This window comes from Alosa pseudoharengus, unplaced genomic scaffold, assembly GCF_046254945.1.
Source record: "Alosa pseudoharengus isolate Yale_2024_CS ecotype anadromous, Long Island Sound unplaced genomic scaffold, YU_APseudo_1.1 YU_APseudo_1.1_scf_10, whole genome shotgun sequence".
Classification (NCBI taxonomy): domain Eukaryota; kingdom Metazoa; phylum Chordata; class Actinopteri; order Clupeiformes; family Clupeidae; genus Alosa; species Alosa pseudoharengus.
Genome location: NW_027468565.1, coordinates 30,080,778 through 30,098,300, shown reverse-complemented (window position 1 = coordinate 30,098,300; position 17,523 = coordinate 30,080,778). Strand labels below are relative to the sequence as shown.

Below are 17,523 nucleotides of genomic sequence, written 5' to 3'. Positions count from 1 at the left end.
GCAAAATTCCAGAATTGAATTGAAATTGGCTCTTAAATTCCAATTCAATTCTTGAATTTCACTTGCATTTCAATTGAGGTAGCAAACAGGAAGCAGAATTGCAATTCGAATTGTGCACAACCCTGCCAAACATCAGCATGTTCCAAACAAGTAGGCCTACAGGCACTTTGTGTGTCTTAGCATGTAGCTCACCGTGTCTGTTGGCTTGATCGCTAAAACAATATATGGGTCGCGACTTAACGAACATGGGAAATTGTGGGTCCCAAAGCCAGACCAGTTAAGAAACACTGTGGTAAATCACCTAAAAGAAGAGCCTTTGGCCTTTGTTTTTTTCTAGTTGAATGAAGCCATAGAGCTCTTCTATCAGAATGTTTACTACTCTCTCTAACTTACCCAGTTTTGTCACTAACCCATGTAGACTACTTGTAAATACCCCACTGGTCGGTCAGCCAGACGTGGCCTGGTCCCATTACACTAGGGAATTCTCGCTCTATAACGCACACTTACAGCCGGGCTAGACCGGACACAACTGAATCTGCGATTGCTCTGGGGCATGTGCAAGTCCTGCAAGTGTTTTCACGACATTCTTAAGCAATAAGAAACTGGTCCAGAAATCCGAGCTACTCAGGCTTACGATGCTATCAGGAAACTGGGCCTTGGGTCGGTACGGGTCTGCCAGCTCATTTACTACCCCATGGTGATCCACTGTTATGTAGTTCTGATGACCTGCGCTTGATCCAGTGGATCCGTGTCCAAGTTCAGGGGAGCCCACTGGGCCGGAGTGTTTGTAGATCAGCTGGGGGAACCTGTGGGACCCAGCACCTGAGCTTTAAAGGAAAACTCAAAAGGCAATTTTTCACATAGATCTCTATTTTTCTCAAAGTCACTGAGTACTGTTGGTACAAAAAAAAATATTGATTGATTTTAAAAATACCCTCAGAGTGTGGCACTGTAGCTGCCATACTCCGTTTCTTTCATACCAACAGTACTCAGTGACCTTGAGAAACAAAGATATGTGTGAAAAATGGCTGGAGTTCTCCTTTAGGTTTGGTTAAATCACCGTTCCTGCTTCCTGAAGGATCCCACACCACACCACACCACACCACACCACACCACACCACACCACACCCTCATCACCTCTGCCATCCTCTCCTCCTCTCTCTCCTTCCAGTTCATCACCCTCACATTGAGCTCGTCTTAGCCCTCGGCTTGGCCTGTTGTAGCATGCACCTTTATTCTGATTAGCCTTGCATGGCACATGGCTTCCCATGAGCTTCTCCTCTCATTTGAGGAGAGAGAGAAAGGGCCAAAGATGATGTTTAGCTCTGAAGAAGGCCTGAGGGTTGACAGGTGCATGACATATGAAACCTTGGCCCGGTTGCACGAAGGACCTTAAGATTTTTCCCTTAAGTAGGACCCTTCTTGTCCTGTCTATGCACCACCTGTATACTTTGTACACAACATTGCACTATTTTGCTTTTTTGAACTTCTGGTTAGACGCAAACTGGTTTTCGTTGTCTTTGGACTTGTACTTTGCACAATGACAATAAAGTTGAATCTAATAAAATCTAATCTAATGATAGGCAGGGTTGGCAACTCTTAACACATCTGACACTCACGCTTTCAGCATCAATCTCACACTCTCACGCACAAGCAATAAATGTCACGCCAAATCCATTGTTATTTTTTCCGCAGTCTGTTTATTTTCTGTTGATGACTAGACTAGACCACAGCATTGTTTCTAAATGACAGGAAACGAGTTTAAGGCATAAATATGTCTTTAGACCAACAGCTAGTAGGCCTAAGTCTAATATCTGCCTACAACATTCTCAGCCCAGTTTTCTCTGGCTGTTGATTGGCTGACTATTTTAATCCGGTCCACGACACCTTCACGGAACACGCTGATATTTAGACCTATGAGGCAGACGGACACATCTTTTATACGGAGCTATAGCCTCTATTTGTTGTGATAGACGGTTGTGTACACAGAGTTTACTAAAAAGAAAGGTTTTGAACAACTCACTTTAACAGTTGGTTTTCCATAATTATGCTTTTAAATGAAACATAATTATGTTTTCAAATGAACATTCACAAAAAGACCCAACGTTGCATTTTGGCGAGAGTTACGCTTTAAGGTGCTTTGTGCAAACGGGCCCTTGTCTTTGCTTGTGTTCTTAAAACTAATACAAGGATGACAGTGCTCCCACCCAATGTGGTTAATGGTTAACTTTAAGATTGCACAGGTGATTGGGAATGATATTAGCATTAGACAGAAGTCACACCATCACCCCACACTATGCCAGTGTGCTGACATTGCAGGCTGGCAATGATACCATGATATTTTCATCATGGTAATTTAATTAGCTTTTAATTCACGTATCAATTGTCCAGGCATGTGCAGTGCACCTTTTTGTTTTTTTCCTCTGTAATGCATAAGCAGCTGTTTGTCACATAGAGAAAACTTGCGATCCATTTCTCCCAACCCCATTCAAAAATGTACTGTGAATATGTACTGCACAGCAGGGCCGTTTTAGATTTGCAGTTGCTTTGTTGCAGTGAATGTTCTGGTGGGGGGTATCGATTATTCAACTTCTTCAAGGTCTTGCTGTTTTGAAACCACAGCATGTTGCATCATTCCTCTTTGTTTTTCAACTTCTTTGAGAAGAAAGCACTATGTAAACATCCACCTGTTTCTGATATTTGATTCAGTTTTTCTCTTTTTCTGTCTTTCTCTCCCACTCTCTCTCTCTCTCTGACTTTTCCCCGCTCTCCTCCAACTGCCCATCCTCCTTTCTTTCTTTCTTTCTTTCATTCTCTCTTTCTTCCTTTTTTCATTCTCTTTCTTTCTCTCTCTCTCTCTCTGTCTCTCTCTCCACCTCCACAGTGCCCACGGCGAGTATGACCCGGCTTGTTCGCTCTCGGACGGCGTCGCTGACCAGTGGCAGCTCCCTGGAAGGCTCTCGCTCGCGCGCCTGCACCCAGTCGGACAGCAGCGAGGGGGTGGCCCAGCTCAGCCACACCATGGAGGTGTCCTGCTAAGCACGCTCCGCGGGAGAGGGGGGGAGAGAGAGGAGGAGGAGGAGGAGGAGGAGGAGCAGGAGGGGGAGGAGAGAGAGAGGCAGGGGAAGAGGAGGAAGAGAGAGAGATGGAGAGACAAAGGGGGAAGAGACAGAGGAAGGGAGAAAAGGGAGAGGGGGAGGAGAGGGGGGTGTATAGAGGCAGGAGGGTGGAGAGATAGGATGGAGATGGGGAGAGGTGTGGGCTGTGCTGGCTACGTTGCTTGACCACTCTCTATCTCTCAGAGTTGTTCTCTTCCTCTTCTCCTTCTCTGTTTTTAGCCTAGTTCCACCCAGCCACCCATCCGTCCCTGTACAAATAGATTAAAACCTGTCCTTTCCCCCCTTCTTTCAACAAAAACATTGAAAGCCATTTTGCTATGTCACCTGCTTTCATTTTTTTCTCTTTTGTCTGTGAGATTGTGAGTATTACTATTTTCTGACCCCAACAAACACCTACTGCCAAACCACAAACACACACACAAACACTGCCAAACCACACACATACACACACACACACGCACACACACACACACACACACACACACACACACACACACACACACACACTTTGCCAAACCACACACACACATATACTCTGCCAAACCACACACACACACACACACACACACACACACACACACACACACACACACACACACACTTTGCCAAACCACACACACACATATACTCTGCCAAACCACACACACACACACACACACACACACACACACACACACACACACACACACACACACACACACACACACACACACACACACACACACACACTTGTCCCATGAAGGGTGATTCTAAGGGCTTTGAGGAGTGGTACTGATTTTGAGCTCATAACCCAAAGACCACGAGGATAATAGAGAGTCGCCACAGAACCAAGAGCACACACACACACATACACTCCCTCTCATACACTGTACACACCCACATGCTGACCAGACACTCCACTGAAGGGCATAAGGACCTGCCAGCTGACGCTATGACCATGTTCAGGGACCTGGACATAGGGGTCAGAGGAAGTCACCTCTGGGTGGTCAGTTTCGCCCAGCAGAGACGCTTAACGTGACGTCCCGACAGACGTTCAGACAGAGAGGGACTTTTAGGAGATGTGACCGTAGAATCAGGTGAGCCACCTACTCGTCAGAATGGAGCATGCACCTGTTCACCCAATCCCAGACCAAGCTGCACCACAGCCCAGCATAGACACCACCCAGCCCAGCCCAGCCCATGTGCAGTCAGTGTGCACTTAGCAGCAGCCTGGCACAGCCCAGCCTAACCCAGCTACAATTCAGCTATAGCCCAGCTATGGCTCAGCTCAAGCCAAAGCCTGTCCTCTCCTCCTAGATCCTACACCATGTTTATACCAAAGCCACACACACACACAGACATGCACACAGACACACACAGTTATTAAAACACGCACACACACACACACACGCATGCATGCACACACGCACAAACGCACACACACAACACACACACACAGATAGGTCTACTAGTATGAGACCACATATTGCGGACTGAGAATCAGCCCTCTTGGGGTAACAGACATGCAGACATGTACACACACACACACACACACACACACACACTACACATTCTGGAGCTGATTTGGCTAACATTAGTCTGATTCACAGTATTGTTCATACTGTGTTGAGCCTGGAGCTCCCAGTCCCCAATCACACACAGACGCCGTAGAGCTGGCTCAGGGTCAACCGTGAAGAGGAGGAGATGGCCCAGATAGCTAACTAACCCTGGGGTGGGACCTGGCCCTGTCCTGTTGAGATGGAGGTCCGCTTCGCCATGTCTGTCTGTGAGCGGCGGGGCTATCTGGAGCTAGCTGCTCCAAGCTCAGAATGTAGGGTAAAGCCCTCCCTTAAACCCCCCCTCCCTTCTCACACAACGCGGTGCCCCGCGGCTCACAGACGCTCTCAGCGGCCCCTCTCCCGCTCACCACCTGGCCGTCAAAACCCCCGTGAAGCTACGGCCGTCAGCTACGCGAAGCACCGGCCCCTGCGCTGACCTTTTCGTCACACGGCACCAGCCTCTACTTGGACATGCGATGACAGGGTGCCCAGAGTCCACAGACGTGGCCTTAAAACTCTCCTCAAGTGGTGCCCAGGCCCTTACCTCTCCTCTCTGCTACCCGAAGGCTGCTGCCGCCGCCACTGCTGCTGCTGCATTCACATATGTGCTAGACACACACAGTCACAGAAAATACCCCTGTAGTTGTAGCTCTGAGGTCTGGAGAACTGGCTGGTACTGTGAGTGTATAAAAAAGCCGCAGATTTACTCACTGACGGACAACAACAATAGGAAGCAGTTGCCCACACCATACACTACATGCTCTATAGCAGAGAGTGAGGTGAGGGAGAGAGAGAGGACATAGACAGTGGACAGAAACCTGTGGAGGTGTGTGTGTGTGTGTGTATGAGAGAGAGAGAGAGTGCAAGCAGTGAGAACGTAAGTTCAGGAATATGTCTTTAGAGAAGGATATTGGTATTGTTATTAACATAAAAATGCAGTGCTTGTTTATTACAGGCTGGCCACCTTATTGCAAAGAACATGGGACACACACACAAACACTCACACAAACTCTCTACCATCTTCTCTCTTCCATATACATATAAATATATCTAATATATATGAAGTGTATTTGCCTCCTCCGCTCCTTGCCTCTGTTTGCATGCTCTGTTAGTCATGACGGTACAAGCCTGTGCTATTGTCTTACCTCCGTGTGACGTAGAGAATATTTCGCCTGTGGCTCCTGAATGTACTACCTTTGAAAGTGCTGTACAGTCCCAGCCCTTCCTCCGGCCTGGCCCACAGCTCCCTGCACTCTAGCTAGAAACTTTGTTGTTTTGTTTTCTTCTGCTTTTACTTTGGTGACCCAGACAGCGCTGCTGTCTTTCTCTGGCCCGGATCCGGCTCTGATGTGGCGCTGAGGCCTCGTCCGAGCCCAAGTTCCGGCCCCACGTGTTGTCATTGCAATGGAGCATCATTCCATTCGAAAAACTGATCTCTCCTTTTTTTATATTTTAATTAGTAGCTCTTCTCCAGCCATGTAGAGTTTTTTTTTGTTTTGTTTTTGTTTTTGATGTTTTATTGATATCCATAATAATACTATTATCATTACTACTGTTAGCATAACTGAATTTGTAATGAGCAATACGTTTTGTTAATAGACAGTCTGATTTAGTTTGAGTCTTCCTGCCCAGAGAGGACCTGACCCTGGTGCTGACCCTTGCCAGGTCAAGTGTCAAAGGTCAGGGGTCAGGGTCAGGGTCAGTGCCTGTCTGGGTGAGTCTTGAGGCCAGGAGCAGCGTCCTGCCTCTCCATAGCAACAGTGTTAATGAAATATGTACAGAACATCTATAAAGGAAATTGTCACTCTGTGTTCCGAATATGAATCAAATAAAGAATTCTAGAAAGAAAAGTTGTTTTTGTGTTGTGGACTGATTCTACTTGACAAAGCAACATCTTGGAAGTTTTCATAAGTGTCAAAATAATTATTTATATCTAAATCCACCATCGAAAACTAAGTGCTTTTTACTTCACCAACTTCTGGCCGATCTTTCAGTGTGACTGGTCCTACTGAAATAATGTCATTGGTCAGCATTTCCATATGACTGATCAAGACAGGTGTACATCTGCAGTGAGGCTTTTGCAGCATGATTAGACCTGAATATATGTCCCTCAGAGATAACCACTAGAGGCACACAGCCTCTGATCTGAAGCATTGAAGTGAAGGGCTTGGATGTTGCTCTGTGTCATCCTCAAGGGTGTGGTGAGATTATAGTGACCTTCTGAACTTGAGTGATCTCTGGTTTGATTAGATAAACAGTGAAGTGAACAGTGAAGATGATAAAGGAAGTTGGAGAGATGCGGGTCATGCTCATATTTTGATATATTTGACGAGAACAAACTGCAGAAATCCCACGGGTCATAATTTGAATGATGGGTAAAGAGCAAAGACTTAAAGGAAAATTCTGGTATTTAGCACTTTGAGTCCCTTTTCCGGTTTGTTTTGGATGAAGCAGAGTGGTAGACACCGAAATGTTGACGATTGGTCCTGTCTCGACCATTCTGACTCGTTTTGAATCGCCTTTGACTACTCAGAGTGGCTGCCAACAGGCATACTCAAACATGTCCTAAAACAACCCTTAACGTTCGTTTTGAAAACTGTGCAACTCACCGAGTGGTTTAAACACAAGGCAAAATCAATTTGCTAATTTGACACCTTAATCACAAACACCAAGTCAGCTCAATGCCCCCACATGCCACAAACAATAGTTATATTTAATGCACAGGAACTTTGATGTGCTGTCACTCATGAAACTATGCCTGGGCCTGAATAATAAATTCCCCTGCTTCCTTTTCCCAACTGAATATTCTCATTTGGTGCACTTTCTGTTCTTCTTTTCCATCCATTCACAACGCCACAGGATTGAGCAAGACCTACAAATGAGGCCCAATATGCAGTACATTCTGTCCCAACGCAGGACTTTACAGCATGTATGGCCTACATTGCAGACGACACCATAAACATGATGAGTTTTTATTATGATACAGATAAACAGTAGTCTCTATAGTTCCACAGGTAAAGCCCAATTTGCTGACTCCTATAATTCCTTTCTTTGACATTATATACATGAAATGAAATTATCCATTTGGTAAGAGGTTACTGTTTAATAACTGCTACATCTCCAAGTTCTCTCATTTTGTACTATTTAGTATTACACGAGCACTCATTCCAGCCTCATGTTACTGTACTGCAACTACTATTCCAGAACTGGATGCATACATTTCAAATGGAAAGTCTTAGAACTGTTTCCCATGACCTTATAATTACAAAAACACTTTTATCTAAAGCAGCAGGCACACATTTACAACACATAACACATATTCAGCCTACACTCAGATGGCTTCCATACTGGTCAAAAACATAGAGTTCTAAGAACTCAATGGACGTGTACTACTGTTATTTTGTTTCCTTTGTTTGTCTTCCTATTAGTAACATAAAATATATAATAACAGAGCCCCTTTCACTAGGAAGTATGGACCGCATGCTTTCCATCGTGCTTGGCCTTCTGGTGCATTGCAACACCGCTGTGGTGTTGATTGAGCAAAGTGTGTTTCCCACCTCTGACACAGCACTCTCACTCTGACTTCTCCATCACGCAAGCACACACACGCACACACACACAAACACGCACACACACGCACACGCACACGCACGCACGCACGCACGCACGCACGCACGCACACACACGACGCACACGCGCACACGCACACGCACACACACACACACACACACACACACACACACACACTTGCACGACCGCCCTGAGAAACACTCCCATGTGGCTCACAGCATCTGCTAGATTTAAACGTGCTGCTCGGCGCTGTCGTTGCTACTCACTTGGCATACTGGCTGACCACGGTCACAGCTCTACTCACTCGGTACCAGCTAACATCATGTTGGGCCTTCTGCTTATCCTCTCTCTCACTGTGAGTGCAGCCCAGAGGGCGTTCTTTCATATAGCAATATAAGTGTTGATATTTAGATGATTAATCAGTCTTTATTATTAATACTTATTACATGAATGTCATAACAATAACAATAACTGTAACAACACTGTTCATTAAAGCTAATATTAATTATATAAATACTTTCCTTCAACAGTTCCCAAGTGTGCATTAACACTGAACACATTTTAGCTGTAACCAATGCATACGTAGGGGAGACCGGGGCTGGTTGTCTCACGGGTTGGTTGTCACATTGCTTATTCCAGGCATACTAGGTGATGCTGTGGTAAAATTTTGATATCAAACTGTTACCCTTTAATAGCTTACTCATTTGCACTAGGAATTTTGCTGAGCAGACACACAGCATTGAGGTGAGGAGACAATTTTTAAATTTCATGGGTCAGAGTACATTTTCATGTTGGTGTTGTTTTTGTATTGAGAGCTGGTAGGATATTAGTAGTTCAAAAACAAAACACTCATTAAAAAGCCAAAGGTAGTAGCTTTATTTTGAGTCATATTTTAGCTATAAAGTTAAAGCCATGTGGCAGCTAGGTTAACATCTTTGTCAAGAGGTCAGTTGGGGATGGTTGTCACATAGCTTGTGGGGTTGGTTGTCACATGTGTTTGTTGTCACTGTGACACAGTTGTCACTGTGTTTGCAACTTTGTTTGCAACTTACATGATAATAAAGAGGTTTTAGAACTGAAAATGATTTCATTTTATTTCTCAACACAGTAGACAATTCAAGTAACTGATCACCTCCTTTAATCCCATTGTTTAAACATAAGGGGCATTGATGACAACTATCATAGGGGTGGTATTCATATTAAAACTTATTTGCAGTTTCTAGCTTAAAAAACTAAAAAGTTACACATCATTTTTAAGATCCCATTTTATCACTGAAATCCCATTGAAACTCTATAGGGACAACCAACCCCATACCCTGTGACAACCAACCCCGTGATGGGGTTGATTGTCACATTGTGTCAGAGTGTCTTTGATGGTTAATTGCTCCCTGTTACAATACACTCTAAAAGTAAACATTATACACATTTAAAGCCAAGACCCCAAGCTTTCATTTCATGTAGGAATTACTGCTGAAAGAGTTTTTGAAGATGAGCAATTCATGCATGAGTAAAAATTGTGACAACCAACCCCGGTCTCCCCTACAGTACCTTTGCCTTTTGAAGACTTCATGGCGATCATACTGCTACAGGCAGAGATGTGGACGTCTAATGTAGCCACATACTTAAACACAAATGGCCATTTTTGGAAACTATTAATATTTGTTTTGCACATTCTCTAATACATTATAGCTTTGGTCATTTTGGCTGAGTTAACTTATCTCAAGGTGCTATCAGGCATTTATTGGAATTGTAAAATAATAAGTAAGGGATATTGGACGACACGGCGCTCGGTTAACAGAAATGAATGCAAGGTTGTAAAACGGCCCCGACGCACAGCGGAAATTCAACCAAGCAGTGGAATAATATAATTAATTTATTTCTATATGATCAATTATTTTATGTATTAGATATTTAATTACTTATTTTATTATTAATTATTGCCATGCAGCTTTCTCTATGTAACATCTGTGTGTCACAGTGTTTCATTTGCCCTTCAGTTAATTTGAACTTTTTCAATGTGTGTGTGTTTAGGAGAGTGTCCATCTTCAGCGGGTGAAAGGCCAGCTGCGTGATGGCTCTTGTGTGTGTGATGTGGAAAGCCTCACGTGGAGTTTCCCCGCTGCAAAATATGAAAACATATCCAATCTGATGCAGGACTGTGGGGATGCTCTTCACAAGCTCCAAACACAGGTAGGTTCACACACACACACACACACACTTAATTAGGCAACATGATGCAAGGTTAATATAGATTATTTAGCCTTATGTCAGTTTTCTAAACTTTTTACTTATTGACAGGGCATGCAAGTTTTGACAGGAATTCTGGCAACAACTTGAAAAAAACCCCCTGCTATTCCTGGGAAGCAAGTCTCCCATTCCAGTGTTTTCCAGTGCTACTGCTGCTTATATGCTAGATCAGATGGAATTGGGTGTCATGGTACTCATGCGTGAACACACACACACACACACACACACACACCTTTTAGATCAGATGGAATTGGGTGTGCTCATGCGGCTTTGGGGCAGCCGTGGCCCACTGGTTAGCACTTCGGACTTTGCCGGTTCAAACCCCGACCAGTAGGAATGGCTGAAGTGCCTTTGAGCAAGGCACCTAACCCCTCACTGCTCTCCGAGCACCGCTGTAGCAGGCAGCTCACTGCGTCGGGATTAGTGTGTGCTTCACCTCACTGTCTGTTCACTGTGTGCTGTGTGTGTTTCACTAATTCACGGATTGGGATAAATGCGGAAACCAAATTTCCCTCACGGGATCAAAAAAGTATATACTTACATTTATATACTTATACTATATATTTTCAAGTTTGGAGCATTTGTTGATTCAACTTGAATTTTTGAATTGCTAACCTACTGTAAGTCCACCTTACTCACAATACTAAGTTGGCATTACTAGATATTTCAAGTTGGGAGCATTTGTTGATTTAATTTGATTATTTGAGTTCTTCACTGTCAAGTTGAAATTACTCAAAAAAGCGAGTGAAATCCAAGCGCAGAGTTTTTTTACAGTGAGTCATAACTGTTCAGCATAGTAAGCTGTTCCTGTATTTTTTTTTAAATATATTTTTTGGGCTTTTTATGCCTTTAATGATAGGACAGTGGAGAGTGACAGGAAGCAAATGGGAGAGAGAGCAGGGGTGGGATCCAGAAAGGACCACAGGCGGGAATCGAACCCGGGTCGCCGGCGTACGGTGCAGGTGCCTCAGCCAGTTGTGCGACAGCTGGAGCCACTGTTCCTGTATTTCTAAAGAGAGATGTTGTATGCTACGTTGCGTTGCATACAAATGGATCCATAATAACACCGTCAATTCCAAATAACTCAAGTTGTTATTGTAGCCTATTTGTGGAGGTTTCTTTATTTGGAAAGTTAAATCCGCATTTTCCTCTGGAGTTAAACGTTTGCTTGTTTGTAGGCCTTATAGTTAATAGTTAATTTGTCATGAATATTAAGAAAAGTTAATAAAATGATGTATGGAGTATAACTGAACAAATGAAAAATATTTTAGACCAATAGTGCCAAAATATTGGGCAATCTGTCTGCAACCTGCCAGCCGATTACCAAAAGGCCAGCGGACCGCCAGCTATGCCCCCAATGGACCGGCTGGTCCGCCAGCCTCTTGCTACAGTATCTGGGCAATGTTCTAATCTAATATAAATGCAGTTGTGTTTGTCCAAGTGCTGTTTGAATTTGTATGCCCTGTGTGCTTATATGAATTTGCATGGCACTGTCTGACTCACAGGTTGAGGAGACGGAAGCTACGATGCCACAACTTCTGGCCACTGTTGAAAATGTGACGCAGCGCCTGGGCCCGTTCCAGTACCTGAACTCTAACGGCCTGTACAACGCTCTTCACCTGAAGCAGCTCAGCACAGAGCTGGAGCAGCTCCAGCACGTCGCAGACACCACCCATAATGACAACCCATCTAAAGACACCGTAAAACTCTCCACAGAGGTACACCAGCATGCTCACCGACTCCTTAATTCAACTTCAAAGTAAAGAACTTAGCAAGCCTTTATGCTGGTTTAGTAGTTTGTTAAAACTGTTTCAAAATATTACAGTGATTAAACAACTAAGCTGTGATGTCAAGTATTTATTCATAAATGTTAAGTGTTAGAAGAACAGAACAGAAGAGATTAATAGACTTTGATGGAAATAATAAGGATAGTATAACATTTACTGTATTATAAAGTGGTAATTCATGTTTTACCAGATTGCCCAAGCTAAAGTGAATGTAGAGAAGATGTACAAAGACAACGTCTTCAATCTGGAGACGGTGAAAGAAAACTTGCGCCTACTAAACAACCGTGTGCAATCCTGTCGCACCATCCCCACAGAATTTAGAAGTAAGCCATCTACCTTAAAAAAAAATCCTACTTCACAGACATACAATTAGCCTAATGCTTCCAGCAATATAGATTTCCTCAGCCCATGCATACTGATATCTGTTTTATCCCCTTTAAGCCACTTGTGGTACAGTTTACATATTCTCATCAGTGTGTGGTGGCACTTGGGATCGAACCCATCACCTTTCACCTCTGAGCTACAGGAACGACTGTTCTCTCTCAACAGGCACCTGTTCTCAGCGCATCATGACCAACATCAGCTCCCCTGTCGTCACCAAGCTCAGCTCTTATGGGAAGTCTTACATAGCAGGAGCCTGGGGGCGCGAGGCTAAACAGGGCAGTGAGGAGCGCTACTGGGTCCAGCCACTCACCAGCGGCCACCGGTCCGGGAACGTCATGCGGACGTATAGCACCTTCAGCGACTTCATGGCATTCAAGAGCTACCAGGATGAGTCCATCGCACCCTCCAACACCCACACCAACGCCATCCAGGGCCCGGGCACTCTGCTGTATGGAGAAGCTGTTTTTTACCAGTGCTACAATACAAGGGAGCTTTGTCGCTACGACCTCCAGACCAAGGCTACGTTACGCAAGACGCTCCCCGACGCCGGTTTCAACAACCAGTTCCCCTACTGTTACTACACATGCTTCGACTGGACCGACGTCAACCTGTCTGCCGATGAGCGAGGCCTCTGGGTCATCTACTCTACGCTGGGTAACCACGGCAACCTGGTGGTGAGCCTGCTGGACGCCGACTCACTCAACGTCACGCACACGTGGAAGACGCATCTGTTCAAGAAGTCCGTAACCAGCACCTTCATGGTGTGCGGGGTCCTGTACGCCACACGCTTCGTGGACACGTTCCGGGAGGAGGTGTTCTACGCCTTCGATACCACCACGGGTCAAGAGGACAACACCTTGGCTCTGCCTTTGGAGAAGGTGGCCGCACGGGTAGCCAATCTGCATTACAACCCCGTGGACAGAAGGCTGTACATGTACAATGAAGGCTACCTTCTGGCCTACCAAGCTGTCTTCTAAATCTATGACCTGTGGTTTCATGTGCTGGCAATAAAAGATGTTTGTGAATGATTTGTTGCAAAGTAATTTTATACACACACGTGCCTACACACACGGCCGGCAACGCGACAAAATTGTAGAGAATCTTTTGAAGTGAATGGGGCAGCGCATACGGCAAGTGGAACGACGACCGTCGCATCGCACTAATCGTCCCCTTTTGGCGATTTTGATATGTCATAATAGAAAACAGCTGTCTGGTCAGTGTATCTCCACTGAATCGATGGATGATCGCATCGCCAGTAGTGTGTAGTAAAGTGTGTGTGGAGGGCTTTAAATATGGGGGATAAATAAAGTTAAAATATAAGCATGTGGCCCCAGTCGTGGCAACTGGCTGGGGCACCTGCACTGTACGCCGGCGACCCGGGTTCGATTCCCGCACCGTGGTCCTTTCCGGATCCCACCCCGATTCTCTCTCCCACTCACTTCCTGTCATTCTCCACTGTCCTGTCTAATTAAACGCATAAAAAGGCCAAGAAAATATACTTAAAAAGAAAAAACATATAAGCATGTGAGAATGTTGCCATCTGAAGATTCCATTCGATCATGTGATAAAGAATCAAGAGACTTTTCTAGAAAATTCTAGGATGACATGCTCGTAAAGCCATGTCCATGAGAGCAGAGGTGGAAAAGTCCAGCTTCAGAAAGTAAATGTCCAACCATGTATTGGTTCTACCTGTGCACACAGGTGATCTCACCGATTCGCCGCTCTACCTGGCTTAAGACAAAGATTATACATAGGAGGAGCCAGATACTTCATCAGGAGCCACTTCCGGGAACCAGGATCGCACGGACCAGAGGTAGCGACTGTTCCGTTGAAGTCTATCGCCATAGCTCAGAATTTCACCACATATGCTAAGATCTTGATTCCCTTCTGACCATTTCAGGTGCATTTTTAGCATTTTTGAGCATTCCAGTCTTGAGAAAAATCGACCTTATATCAGGTGTGCGCCTGTTATTTATTCTGCTGATGTTGGCCTTTTGCTACGTACGCGTCGTACGCTCATCAATTAGTCAACGACACGCCTCTTTGTGCAGACTGGAATCGATCCCCATTTCGCGTCCATAGACATGAACTACGACAAAGTATCTTGCTTCGCCTATGTAGAATCTTTGCTTAAGACTTATTAAAATCAGCTGGCTGAAGTGAATGGTTGGCCAGATATGTGGTAGGACTTTTACTTTCTGAAGCTGGACTTTTCCACCTCTATGAAAGTGGCTTTTAACTTCTGTCCTTCAGAGTTGTGATTGTGGCCATCGACAGTTTATGAAGTTCCTCTGTCAAAGGAAAAAGGATGGAAAAAAGGATCAACTCTACTCAGTCCAAGGACCCGGTGGTAAGGAGGGTTGTACCCACATTTAATGCAGGCAAGAAGTGGAACTCAGAACAGGCAATTAAGCAAGCTCAATCAGCATTGAGGCATAGTGATATAATGGGCCATGTGCAGCATGGGCGGGGGGGTCTAGGGTTGGCTTCTGCAGGAGAAAAGAGGAAAATGGTAGTGGAGGAAATGCATAGACAGGACACTGTAAGATGTACTAAGGGTGAACTGGGAAGAACTGGGGTGAACTGGGAAGGGGTGGAAAAAAGACAGATTAGTTGGAAAGATCTATGGGCCATGGAAGCTGGTAGGATCAGATTTATGTTGGGTGCTACGTATGATGTGCTCCCATCTCCCAAGAACTTAAGTCAATGGTTTGGTGAGGATGATAAATGCACACTTGTGTGCGGGCAGCCTCCACCATATTTTATCAGGGTGCAAGGTCAGTCTCACCCAAGGGCGGTATACGTAGCGTCACAACCAGGTATTGAAATGTTTGGCAGCGGCAATTGAGGATAAACGGAGAGAAGTCAATTCATTAGCAGCTAGTAAAGGGGTTTGGCAAATTAACTTTGTACGTCAGGGGGATAAACCTCGTTCCGCAAAGGCCAGGTGTAAAACTGGCCAGACGGAAAATGGAGTGGGCTAAGAAATGAAGGTTGATCTTGTCCAGCAGATGGCGGTACCTCCACATATAGTGAGTACTAGAATAAGACCGGACCTACTTCTGTGGGCGGATTCAGAGAAGATAGTTTATTTCATTGAACTTACTGTTCCTTGGGAAGACAGAGTGGAAGAGGCCAATGAGCTGAAAAGAGCAAAATACACTGAAATAGCAGAGGAGCCAGCCCAGCGAGGTTGGAGTGCGCGACTAAGGCCTATTGAAATCGGCGCACAAGGGTTTGTGGCCAGATCTGCAATTGGCTTGCTGTCTGAATTGGGCATTTGTGGAGACCATGGCTAGGTTGGTTAAGAGTATTTGGATATTTTAATGTGGTTATATGGTGGCAACATGGGGCGCAAGCTAGGGTAAGCTAACTGGCTCATTTGTTGTGTGTTTGTGACAGATCGTGCCTGGGTCGATGGTGGTTGGTTAGGGTTTTTAGGGTTATGGTTCAGTCCGCATCAATGGGACGGACCAACCTAACCAACCTAGACCATGCCTTGGTTGGTTAAGAGTATTTTGGATATATATTGTATATTTCAATGTGGTAATATGGTGTCAACATGGAGGGGAGCGTCTCCAGGACGCTGGTTTCACTGTTAAGCCTTCATGAGGTGTCATGGGCCTAACTTAACAAAACATCGGTGAATGAGGGTGCCCACTTGATAACCCCAATGACATGCTGCATACTGTATACTACTGTTAGTTGGGCCATTTGTCTTGTGTTTGTGACCATTGGTTGGCAGATTGGTGGTTAGTGTGCTTTTTTACCTGCTTTTTTTTCTATTGGTGGTTAGTTGCTTTTTTTTTTAAGTTAATTTGGGCAGGGGCTTTACCATGAATGTGTTTTTACCTTTTTTTTACCTTACCATTTTGGCACAAAGGATTATAAGACCTAATCCTGTGTATTAATGTAATGTACCTTTCAAAGGGTTCAAATGAGAAAACTGACTCTTGGGAAACCAGATCTATGGCAAATGACACTGCTATTTACCAGGGGCCCCATCAGACATTAAAAGTGACAAGTGATTGACAAGCTGAAAATTAAACTTGTGTTGTGTGACATAAAACAGCCATAACAAATCTGTATTATACAGACATGTTCAGCATGATGTTTCTTATTCATACATTAGGTTAGATTAGAGTCAAATGTATTGCCATTTAGCAGAGTACAGTACAGAGCCAATGAAATGCAGTTGACATCCAACCAGAAGTGCAAAGAAGTATTAAATACCAAAGTGCAGTCGAGTACAGTATTCTGTGCAGTCATGTAGACAGTAGCAGTTTTGGGTTTTTGGGTTTTAGGTCATTTGTTTCATCAATGCAAAAGCATTGATGAAACAGTGCATGAGTAAATGTAAACAGGTAAACAGTGCAGTGCAGTCAATGTAAACAGGTAAACAGTGCAGAAGTAAAAAGTAAACAGGTAAACAAGTAAACAGCTAAAGTGCAAATGCTAGACAGTAGGTGTAGTTTTGTTCAGCAGTGTTACAGCCTCTGGAAAGAAGCTGTACCTGAGCCTGCTGGTGCGGGAGTGCAGGCTCCTGTATCGCCTGCCAGATGGGAGTAGACTGAAATGACCATGGTTTGGGTGGGTGGCATCCTTGACAATAGATTTGGCCCTAAATAGGATTTTGAACATCATTTTGTATTATGAAAAAAATGAGGGGGAAAAAACCTTGCTCAAATTACCTGTTCTAGTCATCTGTCTAGAACCCCGCCCACAGCAGCATACCTTTCTTATAAAAGTGTGTGTGCTTGTACACAGAGACAGTGTGAAGACTGATCTAACTTCGAAATTAAAAATCCACTTTTTGGATAGCATTTGGTGAGTGTTTATAAATGTATACTTTAAATATGTAATTTATTAAAGAATTTT

The 17,523-nt window shown here is 44.5% G+C and overlaps 2 protein-coding genes across 4 annotated transcripts in view; both read left to right on the top strand.

Annotated features, from left to right (window-relative positions):
• ndrg4 (NDRG family member 4) overlaps positions 1-6,507 on the top strand; it is a 22,517-nt gene extending 16,010 nt beyond the window's left edge. For all 3 annotated transcript variants that reach the window (XM_076269751.1, XM_076269759.1, XM_076269745.1), the window contains one exon: positions 2,885-6,507. In XM_076269751.1, the coding sequence (XP_076125866.1) occupies positions 2,885-3,039 (155 nt within the window). In that variant the 3' untranslated portion in view covers positions 3,040-6,507. The remainder of the gene's footprint in view (positions 1-2,884) is intronic.
• A 1,959-nt stretch (positions 6,508-8,466) lies between these two features.
• On the top strand, positions 8,467-13,673 carry LOC143105655 (olfactomedin-4-like). Its single transcript, XM_076269705.1, has 5 exons — positions 8,467-8,582; positions 10,259-10,417; positions 11,980-12,192; positions 12,452-12,584; positions 12,811-13,673. Exons 1-5 carry the CDS (start codon positions 8,550-8,552, stop codon positions 13,620-13,622), a joined length of 1,350 nt encoding a protein of 449 aa, XP_076125820.1. The 5' UTR covers positions 8,467-8,549; the 3' UTR covers positions 13,623-13,673.
• The last annotated feature ends 3,850 nt before the right edge of the window (positions 13,674-17,523 follow it).

Coding starts and splice junctions, on each gene's coding strand:
- LOC143105655 (XM_076269705.1), top strand. CDS start 8,550: ATGTTGGGCCTTCTGCTTATCCTCTCTCTCACT. Junction 8,583..10,258: donor TGCTTATCCTCTCTCTCACT/GTGAGTGCAGCC, acceptor GTGTGTGTTTAG/GAGAGTGTCCATCTTCAGCG. Junction 12,585..12,810: donor CATCCCCACAGAATTTAGAA/GTAAGCCATCTA, acceptor CTCTCTCAACAG/GCACCTGTTCTCAGCGCATC.